The following is a 21850-nucleotide window of genomic DNA, read 5'->3' as shown; positions in this document are numbered from 1 at the left end:
ACGTAACGGCGGATCGAAACTGTGCGTTTGCTCGTTTCGTCTGTATTGTATGAATCATACCGAAAAGAAAGAAGGGATAGCCTTAACATACCTAAGCCGATTCTTTTGACAATCCCTCTCACACACGTCTTTTACGAAAAACATGTAACGACGAATCGAAGTAGGGAGAAATCTGTATGATATTCTTGAGAAAGATTGAACCGTACTCCCTCAGAATCGCAATTTCACGCTGCTGCAGTTTCATACGAATTGTTGAGCTTCCTCCGTTACTTTTGTTGAATATTTCATTCTTTATTTTGTTGAAGCCTTCCTCCCTCCCCCTTAAATGAATTAGGGATGTTTTTCTATTATAGGTGTGGGCCCACTTTGTAAGATGACTTGCCCATAATCCCTCTAAACATGCCACTACTTACATGAAATAAGAGTCATAATTGCCCAAAAGCTTTTGCTGCCACGTTAAGGTTCCTTAGGCTTATCCAAGATCTTAATTAATCACCCACCAACTCCTTAATTAACTAGTTAATCTCCCATTAACTAATAATTAATCAATTACTCATATAATTAAGAATTATCTCAAATTACTTAAAATACTACTCACTTTTAACATACTTCATACACCTTACTACCATAGTCATGTGGTACCTTGTGTGGTACTAGTCCATAAATACATGAGGATTGTAGCTTGGACCGTATTTTATCTCAAAATGACAAATTTCGACGAAATTCATTTTTTTCGATTTGTTTACCCTCTCACCTTCACGAATTTACTTACCACTTGTTTGAAATAGCGTAATACTTATAATCTCAAAATAATCTCATTCCCGAGCTTACGTCGATTAACTTATGACGAAACTTTAACGTACGAAAATGCGGGATGTAACATCTCATTTTCGAGCTTTCATCAATTTACTTATAGTGTATTTCACGTACGACAACATGGGATGTAACAAATTGGCATGATACATACGATACAAACGAAACGAGCAAACGCACAACTTTCATAAATGACTCTATTCATGGAAGTACTAGGGGGGCCTATGTTCTTGATTCCACATATGAATTATTATTATATCTTCTGTTCATGGGTCTCAGAAAAATACGTAGTTGATAAAGTTTATCCGAGGACATGTTGATCTTATAACATTCCGAGAAATCTTATTAACGTATTTCTTATGTATTTCATTCATTTATACATATACATTGACCCATGACCATATGGCATTATATACGCGTATATTATATGTATATGGGATATGAGAAAAGGTTACGGCGTTATATACGCACCACCACTTGATCAGCTGGTATATGTTGATGATTTTGCCCACAATGGCCGAGATGATATGATGGGATGCCCTTAGAGGCTTGATGATGTTATGTACGCATATACCTATGCATGGTATGACATTTATACGCATATGCATGACATTATAAATATGAAACGATTCACAGAGCTATTCAGACGTACATGTTGAGTCTTTTACTCCATGTTTCTCTCATGTCTTTTATTTACTGATTTTCATTCCTTACATACTCGGTACATTATTTGTACTGACGTCCCTTTTTGCTTGGGGACGTTGCGTTTCATGCCCGTAGGTCCCGATAGACAGGTTGAGAGTCCTCTAAGTAGGCTATCAGCTGAGCGGAAGGTGTTGGTGCGCTCCATTTGCTCCGGAGTTGCTTATTTGGTCAGTATGAGTTAGACATGTATTGATTGGTATGGCGGGGCCCTGTCCTGATCTTTATGGTATTTATCTACTCTTAGAGGCTTGTAGACAGATGTCATGTATATGAATACTTGTATGGCCTTATCGGCCTATGTTTTAAGTATATAAAGGATCGTGTCGGCCTTATAGGCCCGTATGCCATATGTATAAGTCGGTACATCATGTTGGGTCATCCTATGACGAGTATTTCCTCATGTTTTATTCTAGTTATCTCACGACAGCCTTTCCGGCTTATTTACCTATAATAGTATGATACGAAAAGATACGTTACGTTGGTACTCGGTTGAGTAAGGTACCGGGTGTCCGTCGCGGCCCACCGATTTGGGTCGTGACAGATAATATGTGGCCTTGTCGGCTTCTAGTTTTGGATATATAGTTGTCTATAGCATCCTTGTTGGCTCGCCCTACCGTATTCCGCATGTATATGTATATATGTCTTTTGGACATGTTTTCCTCAGGTATGTTATTCACGTGATTTAGCAGTTTATTGACAGATGTTATTCCCGACCTACCCTCAATTTATGTTTATATCTTAGACGCATGCTTAGGGGTGTTCGACAGGTAGGACTCGGGCACTCGTCATGGCCCATCAGTTTGGGTTTTGACAAGAAATTAACAAATTGCCACTTGTTGGACCGTTAATCAAGTTTTAGTCACCATCTCAAAATTATCCAATGTTAAGTCACTCTTTAATGCAGAAAATATATTTGGACAAAAATATCCTCACCTAAAACTGGAGACAGAGCTTTTATAAGTAAACTCCATCACACTACGCTAGAATTTGAAAGGGAGTATTTAGTTTTTAAAAGTGAAACTTCAGCATACTATATGTTAGAGTTCCAACCCAATTGTTAAAACAAAACTCCCTACTGCAACATAAAAAAATTGTAGAGGTCGCCTTTGTGTCTGTGTGTTTGAGAGCTTACAAAGAGGGCAGAATAATTTAAGAGAATCAAACTGGTTAAAGTATTGCATTTATTTCGTTGAAAAAAAAGAGAGAAACAACTTTAAACTAAATACAAGATGTAAATGAATAGCAGTGACGGGTCTATTAGCCATAAAGAAATGCTAGTGCTGTAGCCATAATCATTGAAATAACATCTAATGTTTTGATTTTCACGATGCAGTTGCCGCTTGAATAAAGAACTAAAGTTGCAAACAAAAATAACATGAGAACTTGCTTTCACACCAGCAATAGCGAAGCCAATCGTCGATGCCGAGTATATGAAAGAAGTTGAAAAAGCTAGTCGAGATTTCCGCGCTCTGATCTCAAACAAAAATTGTGCCCTTGTCATTCTATTAGCGTACACACTCTCTCTCACTCTCCCTCCTTCATTCTCTCAATAAAATTTCTTATAAATATTCAGAATTTAAATTCTATGAGTTCAACTTTTAAGATTTTAGTATTCAACTAATTATATTTTAAAAGTTATGAGTTCAATTGAAAATATTATTCGCACACTACATCCACCTCTTCTAAATATATTTTTTACTTTTACTTGTTCATTTTAGCAAATCAAGGGAACTTTTTTTCTTGTTTTACCCTTGTCATTAATTATTTATTTCCTAAATCATTTCTCAATACTTTTTGAAATGATATCATAATTACGGGTAAAGTTGTAAAATATATATATATTTTTTTATTTTTAAAAAGAATGCAAAATCAAAAGTAGATAACCAAAAATGAACACGTGGAGTAGATATTAATTTTTGCAACTAAGAACTCCGGCAACACTCCATGAATTTCTCCTAGAGTTCGAACGGCACTTTTCAAACTCTCCAAACTCGGTAAAAGTTGATGGAGTGTTTCTCTATTTTAACTAAAGATATTTTTGTGCAAATTTTATTTTAGCATTAACAAGTGGGTATTTCTCAATAACATTTCAAATTGGAGCTAAATATTAAGAAGCATTCCAACAACTAAGGATCCCACCCACTTTTCACACTTTTCTCCGATCAATGATTTAAGAGAATTGTTGACCTTTTATTGAAACATACCGAAGAATATTACGTTTGACCTTTTCTTTGTAAGACCTGGCCATTTTCAAAGGTTGAAGCAATATCTCAGCATATGAAATGGAATTACTGAAAAAAGAAAACAAGGAGAATGATTTACACTTTTTGTGCAGTTGCATAATTTTTCCTTATAACAACAACTTTTCTCTCTTAAAAAATAAAAGGAAAATTCTTGGTGCCTGCTATTGAGACTATTACATATATTTTTAAGTCAGAATCATCCCGTCAAGTCTTGTTAATTTTTTCAAGTCCGCACACCTTGACAACAACTTAGTCATCTAATAACCCCATGAGCTAAGCGAAGGGTTAGATTTTAATTGAACTCTGCAAAAAATAAGGTAGAAGCACAGAAAGCAATGGAAGCCATAAATATTCATTTCTTCTTGTTTTTCATATTGATTCTTTATGGTGCCGCAGATACCATACCAGTAGATCAGCCTTTAACGGATGGAAACACCATTATTTCATCAGGTGGAAAGTTTGAGTTGGGATTTTTCTCCCCTGGCACATCCAGGAAAAGGTACATCGGAATATGGTTCAGCAAAGTTTCTGTACAGACAGTGGTATGGGTTGCTAATGGAGACAGTCCACTCAATGATAGAGATGGTATGCTAAATTTTACAAGACAAGGAATTCTTACTCTTTTTAATGGTTCTGGTCATGTCATTTGGTCCTCCAATGCCACCAGACGTGTGAAAAATTCAAAGGCGCAGCTTCTTGATTCAGGCAATCTTGTTGTTCGAGATGCAACTGTCAATTACTTGTGGCAGAGTTTTGACTATCCCAGTGACACATCTTTGCCTGGAATGAAGGTTGGAATCGATCTTAAGACTGGTTTTCATCGTTCCCTCTGGTCATGGAAGAGCACAAATGACCCTTCCAGGGGTGAGTTTACTTGGACATTCGATCCTCGTGGATTCCCACAGCCATTTATAATGAACGGTTCCACTGAACGCCACAGGTTTGGACCATGGAATGGTCGAGGATTTGCTAGTGCACCATCTCGGCTACCAAGTCCTGGTTATAAATATATATATGTATCCGATCCTGAGAAAATATCTATCATGTATCAGCTCACAGACAGCTCTATCTTTGCAAGGGTAGTGATGCAACTAGATGGGGTTCTACAGCTTTCAATATGGAATAATCAAACACAGAATTGGGATAATTACTTTGGTAGCGCACCAGCAGATAACTGTGACATTTACAGTCGGTGTCACGCATATAGTTTGTGCAATAATGGCAACTCTTCAATCTGCAGCTGTTTGGATCAGTTTGAACCCAAAAACCCAACAGAATGGGCAAGGGAAAATTGGACAAGTGGCTGTGTTAGAAAGGCAACATTGAATTGCCAAAAGGAAGTTAAATTCCTGAAGTATCCGGGCATCAAGTTGCCAGACACTCGTTTTTCCTGGTACGATCAAGGAGTGAATCTTAGTGCATGCGAGGAATTGTGCTTGAGAAACTGTTCATGTGTCGCATATGCAAATCCAGACATAACAGGGACAAATGAAGGCTGCTTGCTTTGGTTTGATGAGCTGATCGACATCAGAGATCTTGGTGCTAGTGGACAAGATATCTATATAAAGTTGGACTCTTCCCAATCAGGTACAAGTCTGCTACTTTACTTGTGCATGTAAGGCTATAAAGAAAGCTACATTAGATTCTAGATAAAACTAAATGTCATAAAATGTGCAAGCTGAGGCCTGAAGTTTTTCAACATCATTTAAAAAAATATATATTTTCTACTTATGAAACTCAAATGAATTTATTTGAATCCTCAGAGAACTCCAGCGTAGAGAAAGTAAAGAAATTGAGAATCAGCTTGCCGTTGGCAGCATCGATTCTTCTCTTAGCAGTGTGTTTGATCTTGTACATAAATCAAAAGAAGAAGAAGAAGAAGGATCAGGATCAGATACGTTTTGGCGAAGGTACCAGACGTTTTTCTGCTTCGAAATTTGTGTTAAGTGGCTTGAGTAAATGTGCTTTAATTTCTGGATTTATTTAGTCTCAGGAATTTTCTGTTTACATCCAGTTAAGTCCTTATTTTCACAGGAAAAGGAAGAAAGATCTCTGAAATGTTCTACACCAATGAAAGTAAAGATGAAGTTCCAGATTTACCATTGTTTGATTTTGCGACCATCTTGGATGCTACCGATAACTTTTCACTGAACTACAAGCTTGGAGAGGGTGGTTTTGGTCCTGTTTATAAGGTAACAATGTTCGGGGCAACTCTTTCTTTTTCCTTCAAACTAACTGCAGGACATTATCTTATGATGGAACATTGACTAACTTAACTTTGAAACATAGGTTTTGGTTAGAAAATTTGTCTCCAATTCTCCTATTTCCCTTAAACAACAATGTGATATTAAGTAACCAACATTCTGGAGAAGCTCTTTCATCTAATTGCATGATGATACCTAGGGTGTGCTGAAAGAGAGACAAGAAATTGCAGTCAAGAGACTTTCAAGATACTCGGCCCAAGGGACTGATGAGTTCATGAATGAAGTTATCTTCATTGCCAAACTGCAGCATCGGAATCTTGTTAAGCTTCTTGGTTGCTGTATTCAAGCAGAAGAAACAATGTTGATTTATGAATACATGCCTAACAGTAGTTTGGATTGGTTCCTTTTTGGTTGGTTCTCACTTTTTTTTATTCCTGTAGCACATTTAGCTTTCATGAATTATTTAGTAAAGTAGTAAAATCATAAACTTTGGATTTCTGCAGATAGAGATCGGAGCTTACTACTTGATTGGCCTAAGTGCTTCCATATTATTAATGGAATTGTGCGAGGACTTCTCTATCTTCATCAAGACTCAAGATTGCGGATAATCCACAGAGATCTTAAACCTAGCAATGTTTTGTTAGATATTGATATGAACCCAAAGATATCGGACTTTGGAACGGCAAGAAGTTTCGGAGGAAATGAGACTGCAGCAAGGACAACCAGAGTGGTTGGAACATAGTAAAGATCTTTAAACCAATAAGCAAATTTCTCTCCACTAAAAAGCTACTTACTTTCTTTGTTTAACATTGTCCTGCAGTGGCTACATGTCTCCAGAGTATGCAGCAGAAGGAAAATTTTCAGTGAAATCAGATGTATTTAGCTTTGGAGTTCTGGTACTGGAGATTTTAAGCGGGAAGAGAAATAGAGGGTTCTTCCATCCAGACCATCACCATAATCTTTTGGGACATGTAGAAACTCTTCCTGTCTATCTTAAATGGTGCTAAACTCATGTTGGTAAAACTTATAGCATCTAACTGCACGATATCAAATGTTCAGGTGTGGATCCTCTTCAGAGAAGGCAGGAGTTTGGAACTAATTAATGCACATCTAAGGGAGTCAAGCAACCTGTCTGAAGTGCAACGATCAGTCCATGTAGGTCTATTGTGCGTGCAGCACTGTCCAGAAGATAGGCCTAGTATGGCATCAGTTTTGCTGATGTTGTCTAGTGACATTCCATTGCCGTTACCTAAAGAGCCAGGTTTTTTTACTGGTAGGAGTCAATCCAGTAAAGCTGACAGCGAAAGTTCTGTAAATGAAATAAGCATCACAATGTTGGAAGCTAGATAGGAGATCACTGTTTGCTTCTAGAGGCTTTATTTACTTAATTTTTTAATTCACATGGCTCAAGAGCATCCAGTTGGTCAACTCAATAAAGAATTTTGTGTCCAATAGCAATGTGTCTTCTGTCCAGTATGGTGTTTCACGCGGGAATCCATCGTCTGTAGGATTCTTTCATAGAAATCGCAAAAGGGGTATGTTGCTGCCATTTTGAAAGGATTAAGAAGCACCCAAGTAATGTCTAAACCTCCTGCTCTGATTGGCACAAAACGCAAGAGAGATGGTCAAATGTGAACAAGTTCTTTTTCGGTCTATTCTTCACTCAAGAAAAAATCTATATATTTCCTTTTCGCTCAGACCTGCCTGATTTTGATATCTGTTAGTGCTGTTGCATCTGATTTCTTGAAGCTAAACATTCAAGTTAGTCCCATACCTCTTCGGGAAGGTTATGTTATTCCATGAAATGGTTTCTGTTGAAAGACAAACCTTAATAAAGATAAGACTGGACATGAGTGGGTGTCTTTGTTGGCCCATAAATAGTAAGACAAACTGATCTTTCAATGAGAGGAAACATGAGAAGAAGTTTGCCAGATATTATTTTCAGAATTACAAAAGGAGTTCCAAACTTTAGAAAAGAACTTGTGAATTGTTGATAACAACTTTTGAAAGGCACGAATTGCGCGCAAACTTTTGAAAGGCAAGGAAAAGTTAGGATTAGAGAAGTACTAATCCTAATCCCTAAGCCTTATATGATCTGTGCTCCAAGGGAAAAGATTATTAAACCAGTGTGTGAAATGTGGCTGGAAAGTGAAAACTAGTGCTTCCAAGTTCTTTGTAACAACATGGATAAAGAAAAGTTTAGTTTCTTGGGGTCTAGGAAATTCGTTCAAAAAAACAATTTATAGAATTAAGGACTTGACGATGAAGAGGCTCCATATATATGATCTTACTCCTAGTCCTAGTCTTGAAACTTTCTGAATTCAACAAGGTCTCTTGGTTATAATCCCTTAGGGGAAGGAGACTGGCTAAAATTTATTGTCATTGGGTTTGATATGTTATTATCTACAACTACAGAAAATTAAGGCACAAAGCACAAATTTTACCTTAAACTAGGGTTAAACACATACGGATAGAAGTTATAATGGCCAACCAAATTCCAAATCATTGTCCTTCATAGCAAAATTTTCGACGAGTTCTCCCTTGCAAATTGTGGGATGGCTCCTTGAAAGACAGATAATTCCGTGCTAAAAGTTCCCCAGGCAACAAGGGACTAACATCAAATTTGGAGTGCAAATAGCGTCTCCGGTGTTCTCCAACACCTTTTTTTTTTGGAAATTACGACAAAGAGTAGCATATTTGGTTAAACATTCAAAAACTTCTTATTTTGAAAGGAATGCAAAATATATTTTCAAAATAAGTTTTGAAATGCAAGCGACAAATCTTAAAGCCTTACCTTGCTCTAAAACACTAACCAAATGTTATCCAATGACCTCAATCCATGCAACATATTAATTAATTATGTTAATTATGCTAATTGGGGCAAATCTCAATCTCTCTAACTTTCAAGCCTGGAACTATATCTTAAAATTTTTACACTTCAATGAAAGTATATCCCAATATCTCAATATAAACTCAACATTAGATTCAACTTCTATAAATTAGCACTCTGATTCCACCGATCATAACCAGAGTACCAATCAAAAAAATTCTATGCTTAAGAACAAAGATTTAAAACAGTAGCTTTAATATTAACGTCCAAATAGGTTCTAGATGCTCATTATGGACGAATTCTCATACTTTACACCTAATTTTGAAAGCTCATCAATCATTTGCATAATCACAATGTTTTCAATCATTTCTTTATTTCTAACCACAATATGATAGAGTTTCTGGTTCATCAATATACTCGTGCACCAATACTTGAGTTGTGAAGTTCAATGTTTATCATATAATAAAATACAATTAATCCAGCATATATGTGCAAAACTCCGAAACTGATTTCATGTGCAAAGTTCTGAAATTAAATTCCAAAAATGCAATCTTGAGAAGTTTTGTCCATCATTAAAGGGTAAGGAGTTCGGGTTAAAGGGTAAGGTTTCCATTATTAAATTATATTTCTATTTCCACGGCCTCACAAGTACAACAATGTCAGCCATTATAACGTGTTCCCAATTCAATTATTGTCACTACTACAAATATAATGCATAATGATTTCTTTTCTTACTTCAAAGAATACAAGTTTTGGGGTGAACATAATAATAATATACCTAAGTACCAATATTGAGTTGAAGAGTTGTCCTCTCCTTGCTCTCGATTCACGACGCAATCCACTCCACCAGAGAACGCCTATAGCCTTTTCTTTTCAACTACAGTACCGATGTCACTCTGCTTCTCTAGGTATTTTTTTTTTCTATCTTAGAATTAAGAAACCAATTTCACTTATTTATTTCTCAGGCGACTTTAAGGCCGGCAACAAAGAAGAATGGGTTTCGCCCACTTCTTTCTAACAAACCCCCCAACAAGTCTAGTACTAATTAATCATTAATCATAAATAATACGTATAAAATTTGGCTTACTATCCACCTATTATATTATATCAATTCCCCTTCTACTAGATTAGTATTGGGACCAAATAGCTACAAATAAGATTAATTCTCCAATCTCATAATTAATAAGTATTAAAAAATTTGGGTTACTACATATAACTATGTATACGGTAAAAATCGAGCCTATCCGATTTTGCTATTTGATCGAGACAAGGGAGTTGCATCGGGGGTAGCCTCGTAATAAATCTGACCCGAGCTCGAAGATGAGACATCAAGCCTAGAGATCGAAGTGTACGTTGAGACCGAGGCCAGCAACAATCGAGATCAAGTATGACCGACTTCGAGGGGAGCATCATAACGGAATGGTGAGATATCAGTGACCGGTCGAAGATCACGGCGTGAATCTCGGGACGGATATCCGTGATTGTTCGAGGATCATGACGTGAATCTCGAAACAGACCAAATCAGAAGCGGTTAACTAGCTGTTTATACGATTTTCTTATGTAATTAGAGACATACCATAATTAGGTTTCCTCTACTATAAAAAGAGGAGTTCCAATCATTTGTAGGATCATGATTCACTGAGAAGAATATACATATACGTTGCTTTTTTTGTCTTACTTACTGTTCATCACTGCTTGTTCCATCCTCTGCTGTTCTTATTAACTAACCTCGAGACTATCTTGAATCGAGGTCGAGGCATTGTTTGCAGACCAGTTTGATTTATTTTATTGTCCAATTTATCTATTTAATTCGTTGTTTATCAATTGGTGCTGGTTTAAATCATATATCCTTAAAATCACAATATAAGTTTAATTTTTACTCAATTTTTAGGGTAAACAAACTAACAAATTTTAAAGATATTTAATCACACAATCACATATATAAGATATGGAGTTTGGAGAAAACGGTTCTATGGAAGGGGTTATACTCAACATACCACAATATTGTCCCTTAAATGGCTCAGTGATTCCCAATAACTCAAATACGTCAATCTATAATAGTCGAACTCATTTTGATAAATAACTACTCATATAAATCCATAATAATCAAGTTATCTAGTGAATAAGAGTTTAAATCACAAAAGTTTCCCCGTCGGCCTAAGAGGCGGAGCTAAGATTTGAAGTGTATGAGTTCTAAATTATAAATACAGGGTCTCGGAAAAAGTCACCGGATTTTCTTCTACTGTAGCTTCGCCCTGACTACATATGAAAGTTTTCTTCTTAATAAGGGTATACGGCCACTCCATGTGAATGCAAGTTGGTCTCACTAGAAACTAAAAACAAGAAACTAGGACAACAACCACATACCTTGTCTGTCGGCTTGTCGGAGACTTCAAGTTTGAACTTTTAGAAAGAACCAAAGCACAAATTGACAAAGGGAATGAAGTTCAAAATGTGGGACAACCCTAGAATCAAAAATTAAAAATCAGATTTTGTATAAATTGTCAAATATAAAATATAAGAAGAAAACATGAAAGGAAAAAATCAGGAAAGAAGAATTGAAGAAGGGAGAAGGGTCTAACTTCTAAGGGAGAAAGAGCATACATTGATACACATCGAGAGTTGAAAGGCGTCTGGATCCGGCAGATTGTGGTAACAGCGCCAACGATCAACAGAGGCAGAACTCTAGCTTTTTTGATTTGGGATTGAGAAGATGAGAAGACGTGTTTTTATTTGGAGAAGGATTTGTTTATTAGAAAGAAAAAAGATTTTATGTTTTATTTATTAAAAAGTATAAATGTTAGTTTAAAGGAAGGCAAAGTGTCGTTTGGACTTTTGAGTTATTTCAGAATTACGATGTCATTTAATTTGTGCATTCTTCAAAAGAAAAATTGTAAAAAACAACAAAATAGATCACTGCTTTCAACGTGATTCGAACCCGCGCCTTCTCCAAGCGAACCCATGACTCTTACCATTGAACCCAGAGCCCTTTTGTTACTAGGTTCGGCAGGATATATTTATATATAAAGAATAAATTTTTCAATACAAATACAGGGTCTCGAAAAAAGTCACTGGGTTCGCCCGAACCCGCACCCTCTACCGTAGCTCCGCCCCTGTCGGGTGAGCCCCACTTTATACAGGGGTCATGAATCTTTTGTACTTTGTGTATTCTGTTTGAGGTATAACCGGGGTCTTGTTGCCGATATTATCATTGTACTTTTTTTATTTTATCTATAGAGGTTCCGTAGACATAGTGTGAGTTGTGTATTGGTGTTGGGGAAGACAAAATATGTTATGTTGTGGTTGTATTACTTGTCCATTGAGACTTTAAAAATGATGAAGCTATTGAAAATGAATTGGTATTGTAAACGTGAACACCATTTTGTCTAATTAATGAAAATATATATTATCTCCATTTGTGGATGAGTTTGGGTAGAATGAACAGGCTTGCTCGGTCGGGTTCACTCGGTTGAGCGCCGGTCGCGCTCCTCGGTTTTGGGGCATGACAAATTTTGAGCCATAATCTGACATTTTAGAGTGAGAGAGAGTGCCCTAGAGTGAGAAAGTGTTCTTCAATAATTGTTCTTCAATTCTTGCTCAAGTTTTGGAAGATTAAGGAGGGAAACTCACTAGGTCTTGATCCTAGAGGTAAGATTCTACACCTTAACCCTCAATTTCGAATTTTGTCTAGAGATGAGTAATTAACAAGATAATATTTGGGCATGAGAGTTATTTATTTTATATGCATGTGTTATAAAAGGGTGTAGGAAGATTTTTGAACCTAAAATGGTAAAGATTGGGTTGTGGGGTGATGGAATCCTCCATAAAATGGACCTTGAAACTTAATCCACACTTAATATTTGATAAAATGCTCAAATGAGCTAGAACCATGAGCATCTTCCTAATTTTGGTTTAATTTGTTATATTTCTACAATAGATTGAAGTTGCTAAGAATTCCGAAATATTTTAGAGTTTAAGGAAGCTCGATTGAGGTATGTTGGCTAAACTCTTCTCTTAAAATTGAATCCCACGATATTCATGTGAATTATGTAATTCCCGAGTGATTCATTATGAAATTGGCTATTCCTAATAAGATTGGGTTGAAAGATATATGTTCATTAAGCATCCCAAATGCTTTATTCATGTTATGTTACCAATTGAGGATGTGTTAAAATATAGGTTGTGCATTAATATTATTTCGACTTTAAGTCAAGTTCAAACAAAGGCTATTATGCCAAATTTTGTGAAATATCTCTATGTGCCTTAGACTCTAAATTGCTCACATGTGTACTACACACCTTGATTTGAATTTTATTTGTTGTTGATAATGATGATGATATTTGAAATTGAAAAGGGTGAACAAGAAATACTGAATATGGCCAACGTGCCAAGAATGATCTTATGATTATGGCCATTAGTGTCAATGAAATGAAAAGATGTGAAAGTAATATGAAATGCGATGATTGATATAAAAAGATTGATGTCTCGAATAAGACAGTCTAGCCGGTCGGGTCGTGATCGGACACCATGTCGCACACATGGTGGTGATTGTACTGGAAATTGTAATTGAAATTGTGATTGTGGTCGATGTCCCTAATGGATAGCCTAGCCGATCGGGTCGTGATCGGACTCCGTGTTAAAGATGGTGATATTAATATTTAGAGTAATTGTGGTTGATGTCTCTAATGAGATAGCCTAGCCGATCGGGTCGTGATCAGACTCCGTGCTAAGAGTACGGTGGTACTGGTTTTGTGAATAATGGTATTGTGAATAATGGTATTGTGGACCATGGTATATCGATACTAAAAATCTCCCAATGTGAGATATGGAAATAAATTTAAACACTGTCTTGATCGTAAATTGAGGTTTGATGTTGATTAAGGCTTTCATTGATATTATGATAATCTTGTTTGTATTATTTGTCATTCTATTGAGAGGGTGTTTAGTTATATATACTAGTGCTATTCGACAGTACTAACGTCCCTTTTTGCCGGGGGCGCTGCATCTTTAAATGGATGCAGGTGGTTCCACAACAGGAGATATTGATCAGTAATAGCATTACACCTTCTTTCCAGCTGACTTGGTGAGCCCCACTTCATCCCGGGGTCATGAATCTTTTGTACTTTGTGTATTCTGTTTAAGGTATAGCCGGGTCCTTGTTGCCGGCATTATCATTGTACTCTTCTTTATCTATAGAGGCTCCGTAGACATAGTGTGGGTTATGTATTGGTGTTGGAAAAGACAAAATATATTATGTTGTGGTTGTATTACTTGTCCATTTGAGACTTTAAAAATGATGAAATTATTGGAAATGAATTGGTATTGTAGACGTGAACACCTTTTTGTCTAATTAATGAAAATATGTATTATCTCCATTCGTGGATGAGTTTGGGTAGAAAAAAATCTAACAGGCTTGCTCGGTCGGGTTCACTCGGTTGAGCGTCGGTCGCGCTCCTCGGTTTTGAGACATGACACATACGTGAGAAAAACATGTCCAAAAGACATATATACATATACATGCGGAATACAGTAGGGCGAGCTGACAAGGCTGCTATAGACAACTATATATCCAAAACTGGAAGTTGACAAGGCCACATACTATCCAACTATACATGATTGTCTATAGTACAACTGTATAAAGGACAGGACTGGGCCCCGTCGTACCCATATCTACATACCAAAAATAGCGTACCAAAACAAGTAACAGCTCCGGATCAAGTGGAGCATACCAACTCTCGCTGATCAAAGATCCTAAAAACGGTGCCTGTCAGCCTGTCTACCTGCACCTGCGGGCACGAAACGCAGCGTCCGCAGACAAAAGATACATCAGTACGAATAATGTACTCAGTATGTAAGGCATGAAAATCAGTACATAAAAGACATAGATGAAACATGGAGTAAAGGAATCCACCTGCAAGTCTAAATAATTTTGTGAATCCTGAAATATTTATAAGTTCATGCATGTGCGTATAAATGTCATATCATGCATAGGTATATGTGTACATAACATCATCAAGCCTCTGAGGGCATCCCGTCATATTATCTCAGCCTCTGTGGGCGAAATTGTCACGACCCAAACCGATGGGCCATGGCGATATATAATGTCGTAACTTTTTCCTATATCCCATATGCATATAATATACACGTATATAATGCCATCTGGTCATGGGTCAATATACATATATAAATGAATGAAATGCATAAGAAGTAAGTTAATAATATTTCTCGGTATGTCATAAGATCAATATGCCTTCGGATAAATTTTATCAATTACGCATTTTTCTGAGACCCGTGAATAGAAGATATAATAATAAGACACATGGGAATTCAAGAACATAGGCACCCCTAGTGCTTCTATGAATAGAGACATTTATGAAAGTTGTGCGATTGCTCGTTTCGTTTGTATCGTATGGGTCATGCCAAAACGAAGGAAATGATAGCCTTAACATACCTCAGTTCCATCTTTTGATGACTACGATTAGTAAATCCTTTTGATAAACATCTAACCTCGAATGCTCATGCAAACTCGTTGAAGGTCATAGACGTTGGATCAAACTTGGGTTGTATTCTTGATAGCTTCACGTTAATTTACATCACAATGAAGTAATACCCAATTCACTTTAAAACTTATGAACAATATCACTACTTAGGAATGGGACGTTGCTTACTATAAGAAAGAGAAATCACTAGATGACGTACAATCTTTGTCTTCTTAATAGCATCCTTAACAAATGAGATAAAGGTGCACATATCTTTAAACATTTCCACCACCTACTTAAGCACATGAATAGATGGAAACTTGCTGCCAAATTTCTATAGTCCTACGTGGATGTTGCCCCCTAATAATTATTCAAAAATCTCACTTAAATCAATAATTAACCAATTATTCACATAATAAGAATTATCTCAAATTACTTAAAATACTAATTACTTTTAACACACTTTATATACCTTACTATTTTGGTCATGTGGTACCTTGTATGGCACTAGTCCATAAATATCGGGTATTATAGCTTAGACCGTATTTTATCACAAATTGCCAACCTTAAACGTAACTCATTTTCTTTGATTCGTTTACCCTCTAACCTTCACGACACTTACTTATCACCTATTATAAATAGCATAAATGCTTATAACCTCAAAAATAATCTCATTCCCGAGTTTATGTCGATTAACTTACGACGAAACATTAATGTACGAAAACGCGAAATGTAACATCCTTCCCCCCTGGAAACATTCGTCCTCGAATGTTTAACTCGTCGGGTTCTATATAAATTTTGGCAGAGTCGCCTTTGTAACAGTACTACTATCAATCCTTCCTGTAGAAAACTCAATAATTCAATGCCACATATTGCCACAATCATCAATCACGACAATGGCCTCACACGACCAATGAAAATAATTAACATAAGAATCAATACTCGTACCTTAAGGCTGTGATGTATCAGTCGGATCCTTCTCTGGAAGAGGAAACAAGTGAGGATACCTAGACTTCATGTCTTCTTCGGCTTCCCGAGTCATTTCTTCCACATTATTATTTCTCCAAAGTACCTTCACCGAAGCTAAGTCTGCGGCCAGCGAAACGGTTATGCGATCGCAGAAATAGCCGCGAAATCTGTCACGCCCCGAACCTAGGAGCGAGACAAGCACCCGGTGCCTCACCTAACCTGGCGTACCAAATTGCGACGAAGGGACTCTGAACACATAATGTCATACTTTGGCCATGGGGCCACCTTGTAAGACAATTTGCGAAGCAAAATATAAAACTAAATGGAAATTAGAGCTAACTAAACATCAATATAAAGTTAGGCTGAAAAGGCCGTCATAGCCACTACAGCTGACAAACCACAAAATTATACATACCAGGCCTACAAACCCAACATACTGCACTAACCAATAGGATATGTCTACAAGCCTCTACTGATAGATGTACTATGATCGGAACAGGGCCCCGACCTACCCATAACATATATACAGATATACATAAGATGTACACAACACTCTAGACCTGGCAACTCCGAAAGGCGTGGAGCTTACCGATCAGGCTGAACTCGGGAAACACCTACTGAGGAGATCTACTCGTCTATCTATCTGAACCTGCATGCATGAAATGCAGCGTCCCCGGAAAAGGGACGTCAGTACGAAATAATGTACCGAGTATGTAAGGCAATAACATAACTGAAAATCGAAACTGAACTGATAATATAATAACTGGAAGTAACTGGGAGTCAAAGATGATCTGGAGATATACTTACCTACTGATACTGACTCAACTCCTTCAATGTAGTAAGTAAAATAATTGTACGGCCTTATAAGGCTCGGTATATATAACTGCTGTGCCATAGTAGGCTCGCTCATAGGCGCTCGACCACAGTAGGCTCGGTATATAACTTTCCATCTGATCAGAGGTTGCCCAATAGGGGCCTGCCCATCGATTATAGCTCGATGGTAATGAAAATACTGTAATACTGTATATATAGGCTTGCTGCTCTCTTGACTGGAAGAAGACAATACTATATTGAATATAGAATCTCGATAAGGAATAATATTGTAACTTATGAGACTAGAATAGTGTGAATAAATTCATGAATATGAACTTCTCTTTTTGTCTCATTACTAACACATGTAGCTACGAGATCATGCCAAAATGAAGGAAGGCTTAGCCTTAACATACCTTATCACAATCTTTCCAATCACCAAGTTGAACTCACCTCTTTGCACCTTAATCTACAAGAACGATAATAATACTATCGTTAAGTTACGAAAGGTACAACTATCGCACAACGAACGACAAACTTATTTTGTATTAAAACGGGCATCATCTCCCCTATAATCCTTACTTCCTCCAAATTCAAGATAACACCAACAATACAAGAACAGAACAATAACAACATATATACATCATTTTCCAGCCCTATATACACCATCAAATACTACAAAACAGCCCAACACACCCCAATCTCTTCGTACACAAAACGACCACCGTAGTAGTGTCAAACGACCCGAAAATGTTATGACGAACGACCAGCCAACCACCCTACATTTATATGGTGTTTATAAACCCCCTTCCTCCTCCAAAACTCCACAAAATAGTAGTAAAACACGCAGCCCAACAGCAACACAAAACAGTCCACAAAACAGTCCGCTACAAGTGAATAACTCGAACTCACGGCTTCCGATCACCGTCCCGTGAGTTCTTACAAGTATAGAACGACTTACCATGAATTTACAGAAGAAAAATTGGATGAAAGAGAGAAGTAAACTCACCTTATTTGTTGGATAACTCAGCTCTTATCTTGGTTCTTCAAACTCTAGGTTTTACCTCCAATTGGAACTTGAAAGGGAGAGAAAATCAATTAGGGTTTGTGGGAAATTTTTGGGAGGATTCTTTGCAGAGCTTATGTCTGGTTATTATGCTCTATTTTAAGTCTAATATATGAAGAAAATAGGCCCTTAAAAGGCCTCTTTGGACGACCCAAAATGGCCCATTTTTGGGCTTTCATTTAAGCAAGTAGGTGACACACCTACTTGTCACCTAGCAGCTTGCGCAGTATCGCACAAATGCCCATATCTTTCTACTCCAATGTTGTATTGACAAACGGTTTAATGCGTTGGAAAATAGACTCATAGATCTTTAATTTGATGGGTGTAACACCCCATAACTCTAAGTATATTGGGAGAAAATCGCAGTTACATTTGACCCGAAGTTTCAGTAAAACTTATGAATGTAACTTGTGATGACTTTCATCGACTTTTGTTCCACAACTCGCTTGACTTAAAAACACAACACACGGATGTCATACGACTAATATAAATCATAACATAATCTCCTTATCATGTTAAGCACCCTAGTCTCACCCCAAAGGTATATGTTATAACATTCCCAACTTGTCGACTTTCGACGAAACATTATTTTCTTCAATTGCTTTAGCTTCTGAACCGTCCAACCCTCTTTGTACTTGTTGTTCATGATCTTCAATATTTGTAACCTCAGAGGTAACATGATTAACTTACTTTATATACTTTTAAATATTATCTCATTTTTGGTCCTACATTAGTTTGCTTACGACGCATTTTTACGTACGAAAATATAGGGTGTAACAGTTTCCTCATATGATAGCTGCTCTGTGACCTGAACATCGTCAATTGACACAACTCTGGAAGGATATCCGATACATTTATGAAGCATAGACACATGAAAGACTGGATGTACAAACTCCAAGTCAGAAGGCAAGTCTAACTCATATGCTACCTGGCCTACCTTGCGTATGATGTATATGGTCCAATGTACCGAGGGCTAAGTTTTCCTTTTTTCCGAACCTTATAACACCATTCATCGGTGATACCTTTAGGAATACCCAATCGTCAACTTGAAACTCCAAGTCTCGTCGTCGATTATCCGCATAAGACTTCTGACGACTTTGAGCCGCTAATAGCCTTTCCTGTATAAGCTTAATCTTCTCGATTGCCTGTTGTACCAACTTTGGATGTAGGTGATTCATCAGCGGTGCAGCTTTGGTCCTCGTTAGCAGTTACTCCCTATTCAGCAGGTTTTGTTGAGCCTTACTCTATTCCGGGCCTGATATCACTTGATGTTACACTTTGTGTCTTGAGGTATAGCCGAGGCCTTATTGCTGGCACTTCCATACTATTCTTCTGTCATATTTAGAGGCCCCGTAGACAGATTATGGGTGGTGTATGATGCTGGAAATTGAACTAGAAATGTTGCTATTTGGCAAACATATTTTTCATTATACCTATAAACTTGTAATACTTTGGAAATTATGAACGAATTTGCTAATGGAATGAATGAGAGTTGTTAATAAAATATTTTTAGTGTTTGATTAATGAAGTGAGTCTCCTCTTTATTCATGGATGAGTTTGTGTAGAAAGAAATCTAATAGGCTTGCTCGGCCGGGTTCACTCGGTTGAGCGCCGGTCGCGCTCCCCGAGTTTGGGGCGTGACAAACTTGGTATCAGAGCCTAAGGTTTGAAAGTGTCATAGGATGTCTCGGAACCGTATCTAGTAGAGTTCTTCTTATTGGTATATTGTCGACCACATCTATAATGAGGAGGCTACATGGACATTTAGGAATTTCACACTTCTTTGATACTCCAGATCGTGCGATAGAGCTCAAGATAAGAAGCTAAATTCCTCGTCATGTCTCATTTTCCAAATGAGTAACCCACGGGTTTGAGGCATCAAGGAGGGAATGAAAGAACCAATTGCTAGGGAAAGTGTTTAATGTCACCACACTACCAGATTATGTGGTGAGAGCATCTAAGAAATGAAAGAGGATTATCGGCATCAATAAGCCAGAATGTTTGATATGAAAGAAGAGCCACTCGGGTTTAACCACTCGGGTTTATGCTGGATGATTTTTGAAATATGTTATGGTTGTGGAAAGAGGGGGCACAAGAAGAAAAAATGCCCTTAGGTTGGATACACCTATTCCGGTCTGCCCGATATGCGGGCGAAAAAAAATTTGCATCATGTTGTAAGTATGCTCAGAAGCGTGTTAGGGGTGGTAGATTTGGGTAATTCCAAAAGTCCATACAACGAGTTGTTGCAGAGATTGTTACTCCCGCCATGAATGCTTGGAGAAAGACTAAGGGGAATGCTTATGATGCATGCAAAAAGGGTAAATATTGGGTAAGTGGGGCGAATCATCATTAGTACCATAGTGACATACCCCCAAATGACATCTCATACACTTCACACAATTAGGATGAATCAGTTTAGCGAACCCCATCCTCGTTGTGTGAAGTGTATGAGATGTCATTCGGGGGTATGTCACTATGGTACTAATGTATGTTTTGGATGTGGAGTAGATGGGCATCAATTAAGGTACTGCCCTATCAATCTAAAGTCATCAAGTAAGTCACTCCTTAGTACATCATTATGAACACCACATTATTTTTCTTGTTGTATATGTACATCCATATTGAAGAGGCCTACATAAATATGGTCTTAACCAAAATGTTGAATAATAAAACATTGCATGTATCTACTCTTTGAACGAGACACATTATTCGTGAATCCACTCTATCACAAATTCTCTTATTTACAACCTCTTGTGGAATTGAGCTCTATAATTATGTCCTTGAATTGAGTTATAACTCTAGGATTAATACTTCACACTTTCTTTCCTAAATTCTCAACAAGGGACTATACCTGATGAATTTCGTACAGAACCTTTTGATTCAAATGGATAACATCTTGTCATTTGTGCCTATGCACGTACCACCATAATATTTACATATGTGGTATCAAATCTAATGTAAAATAGCCTAGTGTTGAGATTCTTCTTGAGTCACTCTTTTTCTCTCTGGTGTATGTGACTCATATGGTTTGAACAATCACTTTGTTCCTTTGTGTATATTATCACAAATCCTTTTCACCGTCTAGTAACATAAGGGCATATTGATTTGAAAGGTAAGTTTGTAGTATCTCTAGTCCTCTCATATAGGATCAACTATTGGCAAAGGTTAAGTTGTGAGAATGATAATAATCTCAAAAGTGTTCAACTTCTTTTTTGTTACATCTCGCATTTTCGTACGTTAAGGTTTCGTCTTCAGTTAATCGACGTAGACTCGGGAATAAGATTACCTTGAGGTTACATGCATTTATGCTATTTATAATAAGCGATAAGTAAGTGTCGTGAAGGATAAAGGGTAAATGAATCAAAGAAAATAAGTTTCGTTGAAGGTTGTCGATTTGGATAAAATACGGTACGAGTTGGAAGAATTCCGACCACAGGCCTTGGTGTGAGAAAGAGGCCTAAAGGTCGGAATGCCCTGGACTTTGGATTTATTCACAAAATAGTTGCCTAGGTGGCAATAAGAGTACTAAAGTATTCGGAAGACATAAGTTATGAAAATGATAAGTGCATCAGTCAACATTCGAGGACGAATGTTCCAAAGGGGGGAATGATGTTACACTTCGCAGTATTACGACGATGTTACACCCCGTAGTGTTATACGTTGGATTTGTCATAAGATAATTGATATCAGTTCAAGGAGAAGATTATTTTGAGGTTATAAATATTATGCTA

At 37.2% G+C, this 21850-nt stretch overlaps 1 protein-coding gene across 2 annotated transcripts; it reads left to right on the top strand.

Annotated features, from left to right (window-relative positions):
* Positions 1-3634: 3634 nt before the first annotated feature.
* On the top strand, positions 3635-8213 carry LOC107800417 (G-type lectin S-receptor-like serine/threonine-protein kinase At4g27290). 2 transcript variants are annotated; one of them, XR_001651412.2, is made up of 7 exons: positions 3635-5348; positions 5525-5671; positions 5796-5953; positions 6165-6375; positions 6469-6695; positions 6786-6936; positions 7025-7163. XR_001651412.2 is itself a non-coding variant. In XM_016623578.2 (7 exons), the coding sequence occupies exons 1-7, from the start codon at positions 4097-4099 to the stop codon at positions 7313-7315; spliced, it is 2448 nt and encodes an 815-aa protein (XP_016479064.2). In that variant the 5' UTR covers positions 3711-4096; the 3' UTR covers positions 7316-8213. The 2 variants fall into 2 exon arrangements, 1 of the variants encoding a protein (XP_016479064.2); XM_016623578.2 differs by having other exon boundaries at positions 3711-5348; positions 6469-6706; positions 7025-8213.
* The last annotated feature ends 13637 nt before the right edge of the window (positions 8214-21850 follow it).

This window comes from Nicotiana tabacum, chromosome 12 (assembly GCF_000715075.1).
Source record: "Nicotiana tabacum cultivar K326 chromosome 12, ASM71507v2, whole genome shotgun sequence".
Taxonomy (NCBI): Eukaryota; Viridiplantae; Streptophyta; class Magnoliopsida; order Solanales; family Solanaceae; genus Nicotiana; species Nicotiana tabacum.
The sequence above is the reverse complement of the archived record's forward strand: the minus strand, read 5'-3'. Positions and strand labels throughout refer to the sequence as shown.